Below are 9,273 nucleotides of genomic sequence, written 5' to 3'. Positions count from 1 at the left end.
ATGAAAGTAATGTTTTAGTCTCTTTTCCAATCCTCACACATTCTTCTTATGTTTCCACATTTGAAGGAGAGATTCATTGATCCAACATTGCTGTAAAGGCAATCGAAGTCACGCATCCTGATCCAATCGACGACCACTTTTACTATGAACACCGACGTTACCTACCAACACCAACTGCCCCTTCAATTAATCCAACATTATCCAATGCCACTTCACAATGGATAAACCAATTTTCATTTTTTTTGGTTTAATTGGTTTTGGATAAACCAATTATCTTATTGCCAGTTTTCCTCCAACTGTATAACTAACAAATTTGAAAACCTCATTTGGGGGAAAAGAGAATTCGTGAAAAAGGAACTCTAAATTTGTTGGCAATGTAAAAAGGGTTTTAAATTAATCTTTTGTCATCTTAGTCCGTTCTCCACTTCCCTGCTTGAATTTCGACTTTTGTAGGCTCATCTAACGGTGGACTGTATTTTTAAATCCATGTAGTCAATCCATTATATAGAACGATTTAAGAATGCTCCTCTTAACAAGTGCTTTTTTCATGAATATAGTTTTAAAATTCAAATAGATACTCTTTATGTATCGATATAAATCAAAATCAAAATATCCAAAATATTTACACAAAGTCTGTTTATAAAAATGTTTAATTGTTTAGTGTAAAATACTTACACTCTCAATCAATTAAAAATTAATTTTAGTCTATGTATGTTTATAAGAAGAAAAAAAACAACTGTTTAGTATCTTTACATTAAAATAAGTTCTTCTGTGTTTTATTTTTAAAATTTTGGTTATTAAATAGAAAATATATACCGTTAATGAATTACTCTAAGGTAAATGTTAACTAATATTTTTAAGATATTGGTTAAATAATTAAAAGAATTTTTTATATTAAAATACGCAAAATTATGTTATGTTATCCATTATTTTTTTATATTTTTACAATAAATATTTTCTTCTTTTAATTACTTAATCAATATGAAGAGCACTAATAAGCCAATCGCCTGCTCTAAAATAATTTTGATTGCAAACCCAGAATTAAATGCTTTTACTTCTGTATTCAATTGCTTTTAATTTTTTCTTTTAAAACGTACTGTAACAATTTGTAGGGGAAAGAGATGCTTAAACAGTTCAGGCAAGTGAAATAAAAAAATATATATATTAATGAGAAAAAAATTATATATTAACAGTTTAAAAAGTTTTAACAAAGATTCGATCATAATCCATTATATAAAATAAATTTATCAATTTTTAAAATTATTATCTTTAAATAATTCAAATAATAATATAAAATTACAATCTGTGCATACATGTTAAACTTTTTATTAATTGCACAATGGGCGATGCCCAATAACCTTAACAGTTTCTCAAAATTTACATAATGTGAAATGCAAATTGAATTGAATTTATAGATAAGCATATGTTCATATTATATCACCATTGACAGCTCAACCGAAAATCTGGCTATATAAACACTTGCCACTCCCCATCCAAAAGCTCCATCCTGTTTCTATTTCCCTGTCTCTGTTCTCTTCACCATTCTCTTTCTTCTTTGTTTCAAGTTTCAACAACCCAGATTCACTCTCTCTCTCGTAATTTTCTCTCTTATTGAGGCTAGAAAAAGAGAGCAAAAAAACTAAAAAATGCCTGCGGTCGGAGGTATAAACACCGGAGGGGGCAAGGAGTACCCTGGAAGCCTCACTCTATTTGTGACGGTAACATGTATAGTTGCAGCCATGGGTGGTTTAATCTTCGGTTACGATATCGGAATTTCAGGTACTAATTAACACACACATGTGTGTACACTTATGTTAGTGTTTTATTTTGATTTAACCTATGATCTGGGTGAGTGTATAACTTTTATGTTTTAATGCCTGTGCTTGTGTGGGTTATGATCAGGTGGAGTGACGTCCATGGATCCGTTTCTGCTCAAGTTTTTTCCGTCAGTGTTCCGGAAGAAAAACTCCGACAAAACGGTGAACCAGTACTGCCAATACGACAGCCAGACACTGACGATGTTCACGTCGTCCTTGTACCTCGCCGCTTTGCTGTCGTCGTTGGTTGCCGCCACCGTCACGCGTAAATTCGGCCGGAAACTCTCCATGCTTTTCGGAGGCTTGCTTTTCCTCGTCGGTGCCCTCATCAACGGTTTCGCCCAACACGTTTGGATGTTAATCGTGGGTCGGATCTTGCTCGGGTTCGGTATCGGCTTCGCCAATCAGGTATCGTTCGTAATCACGTTGGAGATGTGAAATCTATTACTAATAATTTTATTATGAAACCTGAAATCAAATATGCTGATTTTTGTTCCTTTCAAATCTCTCTCTTATTTAATTGAGTCACTATCAATTCAAGTACCTCTAATAAAAAATCTATTTAGCAAGCAAATTTTGGGTTTTTCCTCTTTTGTTGTAGCAAAATAATTTTATTTTTTATATTTTTATTTTTGGATTTATTGGATTGAAACACGGGGGTATGGGTATGTCTCCGATATTCTCTCGCTGTGTAGAGAGAACGAGTCAAAATTTTGCGTTTTTTCCCCTTCAAATTCAGACATAAAACCATCTGTTCATTTTTTTTTTTCTCTAAATAATAATTGAGTAAGTAATACGACAGTTTAAGTTGTCTGTTGTGCACTATTTTGGTACTGGTTGTCGTTGATACTGAATCCTTTTCCCAGATCTACTTGTATAAATGATATTTATTATCATTTATTTTTTTTCTCCGGGGAGAAAGGGACAATAGATGGAATATAAAAAAAATGAACTCCCTATACGTTTTATTAACTCTGACAGAAAGAGAAAGACATAACCTTTCGTAGAAAGTTGCTGACACGTTGTAAATATACGGTTTCTGAACTTTTCAGGCATTCATTGGTTGTGATTATAGTTTTTTATTGAGTCAAAAAGTCGTCGGTTACTACTTACTACCGCAACTATTCATTTCCCTACTTTACTGTATTTTGGGGCTATTTTTTCTACTCTATTAAGTATTATGATTTATTGATTTCGGCTCATTTTGATTCTGCCCATTTGTTTTTTTTTTTTGACTGACCTTTTGAAACTGAGCAAATTGGACTTGTTTGGGTTTTATACAAAGAATCCTCACTCATTTTATCTCTTAGCATGTGTAGAGAGTGATAGCTGGATTAGGATGGACACAATTGGTGCCACTAATTTACTAATAGTGACTTAATTTTGTGACCCGTTTTTCTTTGCGTGTGACATCCTCGCTTCCTGTTCCCACGTTCCTTTACACCATTTTCCACGGTGTTGAATTTATAATAAAAGAATTTATGAAATAAAAATCTTACTCTAGTTTTCCGTTACCGGGCTTTGTTTTACAGGTTACTCCTCCCCAAAATAAACATTATTCCTCCATCCCAAAATGACTCTATTTTAGTCTTTGATTTTTTTTTAATTAACTCATGACTCTATTTAAATATTTATTTTAATTTTGTCTTATAATAAATAATATTATCTTAAAAGACTTAATATATATTTATTGAGATTAATAGAAAACAATGATATTTTATTAAAATTGTTCCTTAATAATAACTAATTCTCTTGGATATTTCTTAAAGATTAGTCATTTTGGGACGGACAGGGAGGACAAGCTGATAAAAACCCATGTGATCTTACACGTTTTTTTCTAATTAAATTACATAGCTACATGTGAACTAGTTATTAGTCAATTATTTCTACATCAATGTTGCTACATTTGTTTTAACTTTGACTAATCATTCTTGTTTTCTGATTTTACTTGTGTGATGAACAGTCTGTGCCACTCTACCTATCTGAAATGGCTCCATACAAATATAGAGGAGCATTGAACATTGGCTTTCAGTTGTCCATCACTGTTGGTATCCTTGTGGCCAATGTGTTGAACTATTTCTTTGCTAAAATCAAAGGTGGTTGGGGATGGAGGTTGAGTTTGGGAGGTGCTATGGTCCCTGCCCTTATAATCACAGTAGGATCACTAGTCCTTCCAGACACTCCCAATTCCATGATTGAAAGGGGTGATCGCGAGAAGGCCAAGGCTCAGCTTCAGAGAATTCGCGGCATCGACAATGTTGATGAAGAGTTCAATGACCTTGTGGCAGCAAGTGAATCCTCTAGCCAAGTGGAGCACCCTTGGAGGAACTTGTTGCAAAGAAAGTACAGACCCCACCTCACCATGGCAGTGTTGATTCCATTCTTCCAGCAACTCACTGGAATCAATGTCATCATGTTTTACGCGCCGGTCCTGTTCAGCTCCATCGGGTTTAAGGATGATGCTGCTCTAATGTCAGCTGTGATCACCGGCGTTGTTAATGTTGTCGCAACTTGTGTCTCAATTTATGGTGTTGACAAGTGGGGTAGGAGAGCCCTTTTCCTTGAAGGTGGAGTCCAAATGCTCATTTGCCAGGTACCCTTTTGCTTAATCTTCAATGTACTACTTAATTGTACAAGTTATTGAATGAAAAAATGTTGACTTATGAAATGGTTATGATTAAATTAAGTATATGTTGGTGTGTATTGTATAGGCTGTAGTTGCAGCTGCAATTGGAGCAAAGTTTGGAACTGATGGGAACCCAGGTGATTTGCCAAAGTGGTATGCAATTGTTGTGGTTCTCTTCATTTGCATTTATGTATCAGCATTTGCCTGGTCATGGGGTCCCCTAGGTTGGTTGGTGCCTAGTGAGATCTTTCCCTTGGAGATTCGTTCGGCTGCTCAGAGTATCAATGTGTCGGTGAACATGCTTTTCACTTTCTTGATTGCACAAGTCTTCTTGACAATGCTTTGCCACATGAAGTTCGGCTTGTTCCTCTTCTTTGCCTTCTTCGTGTTGATCATGACATTCTTCGTCTACTTCTTCTTGCCCGAAACAAAGGGCATTCCAATTGAAGAAATGGGGCAGGTTTGGCAGGCACACCCCTTCTGGTCCAGATTCGTGGAGCATGATGATTATGGCAATGGTGTTGAGATGGGAAAGGGAGCTATTAAAGAAGTGTAGTTAGTCCTCGTCTTGGTTTATTTTTCTCAATGACTAGCGTTTTAGCTTTTGTTGGTAAATCATACTATTGGTTTCAATGTATTGAATTGTTCCTAAAAATTAAAAAGGGTTATTTTTCTTATGTATCCCCTGCTTCTTCATATGAAGCAAGTTTACAGGATACTTTTCTATATTAATCCAATTGCACAAATTGTTATGCCTTTGAAAACATCAAGTTGGATGTACACTCATACCTCATAGACATCCGATTTCTTGTCCTTTATTTTGCTGTCTCTCTCTCTTTATTATTCCCACCATTTTAAAATAACTACAATTTTAACCTTTCAACAAAATTTAAAATCAAATAATGTTCTCACTTTTCAATGAGATATCAACATTTGTGCTCATTTTTCCATCTAATAAATGTTGTTATCTTGAAAGATTTATTATAATTAAGAAAAAGAATAAAGATATTTTAGTAAAAGTGTTTGCCAATAAATACTACTGGTATTTTCTAAGAATATTTACTTTTCTTTATCTGAGAAGAAAATCTTAAATATCAGTCTTTTAAAACGGAGTAAGTGATACATAGTTATCTATCATATGCTTATATATTTTCTCTCTCTTTCTCTTTCATACATCTTTATCCAATTCGATTCCTTTGCATTGTAAACATTGCATATACCAGAGTGACAAAGAAAGCTAATGTTACAGTACTTGCGTAACAGTTTAGGTTTAAATGAGCAATGGGGAAGTCCGTTGGCTCATTATCATGAACCGTTGAAAGCAATGTTTCGTGTATATAGAGTGCAGGGATCAGAAAGAATCATGTGTGATAGTATAAAAATAATCAACTCCGACACATGTGCCACGCTCAGTTATATGTCTTCTTCAAATATTTATGACACATGATCAACGCATAACCATGTCGCATTGTTTGCATAGAAGAGTAACGTTACTACCAACGGGGTTGATAGTGTTTGAATTAGTTTCAAGATGACAAATAATTAATTGTTATTTTATAAGAAAGGTAGAATAAAATATAATTTATATGTTCAAAAGTATTTATCCATTATGATTTTTAATTAAAATATAAATTATATAATCATAAATGTTTATTTATTATAAATTTTAGTTAATATAAAAGAAAAATGCATCCTAGTAATTGCAAAGGCTAAAATATTAGTATATATATTTCTTTCGAATTAAAATATAAGCAAAAAGAAAATAAAATCAAACCCATCAAAAAAATTAATTAAAATCATTTATTTTTAATAGTGTCAATAATAAAAGTTAGTCCACTTCCTAAAGTAGCCTCTATATTAATTAGATAGGAAAAAAAAGGAAAAAGTTGTTAAAAATAAAACTTCAATTAAATGAAGAATATTTAAAGGTACTATCATTACGAAATAGTTATTTAAAATTTGTTTATATATATATATATATATATCATTTTTTAATGAAGTAAACATATTCCTAATAGCACCTTAAATAATAAACACCTACTATCATATTTTCATACATTAGTGTCAAATCATTAGCATAAACTACCATACTGACACTTAATTATTAGCATTAGTTAGTCAACGCTAAAAAATTTATGTTAATGTTTTTTTTTAATATCTGTTTGCCAATGTTGGACGCCACTTTATTAATTAGGTTGATGCTAAATAAAAAATATTATATTAGCATCGCCTAAGTCAACATTCATTTTTAGTGTGAGCACCAAATCCTATCTCTCTCTCTCCCATCCAAGCGAGAAACTTAATTCTCAAACCCTTTTAATTTTCTCAAACCCTCATTTTGTCTCTCAAATTGTCCGTTAGTAGCCTTCACTAAAACCTAAAGAATCTTTCTGTAGGCCTAACCCAAGTCGTTGATCACCTTTCCTCATTTACCTCGTGTTTAGTACAGGTGAAATGGAATGGAAAGAAATGGGAAATTTCAAGAATTATTATGAGTATCACACTTTAATCACACCATTTTAATTCAAATATTTATTTTTAATTTGATTCTATTTCATTCTATGAAACACATCATGAAAAGTTGGTATCTTGTAGGGAAGAGAAGAAGAGGAAGAAAACGAAAAAGAGAATGAATGTATGATGATTCATGTATAGTAGTAGTTGTTTCTCTACTTTGTTTCTTCCCTTTTCCTTGTATTTCATTGTGTGTGTGTGTGTGTGTTTTTGCTTTTCCTTTTAGTTCTCGGTAACAGGTTTAAGGAGAAAAGAGGCGAGGCGATCATCGATCAGCCAATGTCATTGTTAGCATGGAGAGACAATATGGAGGGTAGGAAATAGCTGGGAATGGTGTCCTTTTTCTATATATGTCTTTTATTTATTTTTTTGTTTTTCCTAATGTTGACATGGCAATGATTGTGGAATTATATTGGTTTTTTCCTCCAATGGAGAAGACACAATGTCGCGACTGATGATGTTATTTTTGTGTGTTGAGCTCTTTCCATTGCGTTGACTTGGTTGATGCTATAAACAGACAGACTATTTCAATCAACAGAAATACATTAGTAATGACCTTCGTTGTGTTAGCCTAAAGGTCATCATTTGACACTAAAATAATCATTAGATTGGACTTTCAATGATTAGAATTTGTTTTTGGTTGAAGCTAATTAATTTACACTTTTCTTGTAGAGACCATTAAAGGTTCCTAACAAAATTTTGTGGATCCTATCAAGCCACACTACCACAAGCCAACTATGTTATTCCAATTAGTGTGACAAAAGTTATTCCAATTAGTGTGACAAAAATTAGATGAAAGATGAAAGTAAGGAGTGAAAAAACATCTATTAATTGTTAACTCTAGGAAAAACGAGAAGAGTAGTACAAGGTGAGTTAAGATTAGGATTGTTCTTAAAGGATTGATATTTGTGGTTATCTCTCAAAAGGGTATTGTGTTGTGTTGAGGAACAAGAAAGCTAAAGTAAAAAAACAAGATAAAGGGATATTACAAAATGGGAGTGTTTGTTAGAGACCTTTGATAATTAAAATATCAATCTTTGAAACATAATACTGGATTACAAGTTTTTGGATCAAATAAATCATTCTTCACATGTGAATGTAATGAAAACTTATATTATTATGTCAACTTTATGGATTAAATGATAATTTGAATTGAAAACATAGATGATTGAGATAAAAACACAATTTTAAATAAAAAGTAACACATTATACTTATGACTTGATATGTAGTTAAATTTTATCTTTTCAAAGCCAAACTTTCTATGCTAATTGCACAATAAATGAGGGAATAGTCTTCCCAAATAATTTGGAAATTCAGTGTGGCAAATTGTGTTTTGTGGCGAGCTGAAGGTGCTTGAAGATTCAATCTAACAATCAAATATTATTGCAGGCTGATTCAATCATATTTATGGAAGACATTACATATTGGAACTGCCACTTTAAAAAAAAAATGGTACGTTTAGCCAACCAGAAATTAATAGAAAACCGCAGGCAACTTATCACCTTTTCCCAAATTTTCTCTAATCTAATAATAATAACTCGATCTATGACAAAAAAAAAAGGCTTGGTGTCAAAATGATTACCTTGTTGGAAAATTTTAGGCCACATTTTTTCTATAAAACCTATTAAGAACTGTAATGTACTAATGCACAGTCGTACCCACTTGTATTCTGAAATGTGCAACTTAAGTAGCAGCAACCAGAATAAAGTTTTCACATGCTTTTTGAGCACCGACATTTCTTTTTCTTTAATTTCATCTTTTATTAATCGTGAGACTGTAAAACCTTTCGGTGGACAAGCGTGACAAGAAATGAACCATGATGCAACCATATATGATATCATGCATGAATCACATGAGAAGGAACAAAATCTTGGAACCCAATTAAAAAGGAGAGGTATCAGTCAATTCACTCACGGTTTTAATTTGCACTTAAAAAGGGAAGGAGAAAAGCATGAGACTCAACACTTTCTCATTTAATTTGGGTTCTTCTTTTATAAATTTTTTTTTATAACATTTCTAAGGACATGTTTTTGGATAAGATATAATTTATTATGAAATGGAAGGTATTTTCTTCCTTATTTAACACCCATTATCTTTCTTTTCTGGGTATCATATGCCATCTTTTTTAAGGGTCATCCCTCAACTTTTAGTTCCATGGGGACTACATGTTGGCCACTTATATTTGTGTCACTAAAACTATATAGAAATGCAAATAATTTGGCATATAGAAATGCTTCTTTACGTCACTTCGATGAAAATTATCTCGTGTAAAAAAATAGTATAAAATATTTTTTTGATAGAATTAGATATAAATC

At 32.5% G+C, this 9,273-nt stretch overlaps 1 protein-coding gene across 1 annotated transcript; it reads left to right on the top strand.

Moving 5' to 3' along the window:
* The first annotated feature begins 1,532 nt into the window (after nt 1–1,532).
* On the top strand, nt 1,533–5,262 carry STP1 (monosaccharide transporter). The gene is made up of 4 exons (NM_001251007.2): nt 1,533–1,779; nt 1,903–2,225; nt 3,781–4,410; nt 4,529–5,262. The coding sequence occupies exons 1-4, from the start codon at nt 1,647–1,649 to the stop codon at nt 4,997–4,999; spliced, it is 1,557 nt and encodes a 518-aa protein (NP_001237936.2). The 5' UTR covers nt 1,533–1,646; the 3' UTR covers nt 5,000–5,262.
* Nucleotides 5,263–9,273: the final 4,011 nt, after the last annotated feature.

Source organism: Glycine max, chromosome 7 (assembly GCF_000004515.6).
Source record: "Glycine max cultivar Williams 82 chromosome 7, Glycine_max_v4.0, whole genome shotgun sequence".
In the NCBI taxonomy this organism is placed as follows: domain Eukaryota; kingdom Viridiplantae; phylum Streptophyta; class Magnoliopsida; order Fabales; family Fabaceae; genus Glycine; species Glycine max.
This window is presented reverse-complemented; position numbering and strand designations above follow the sequence as displayed.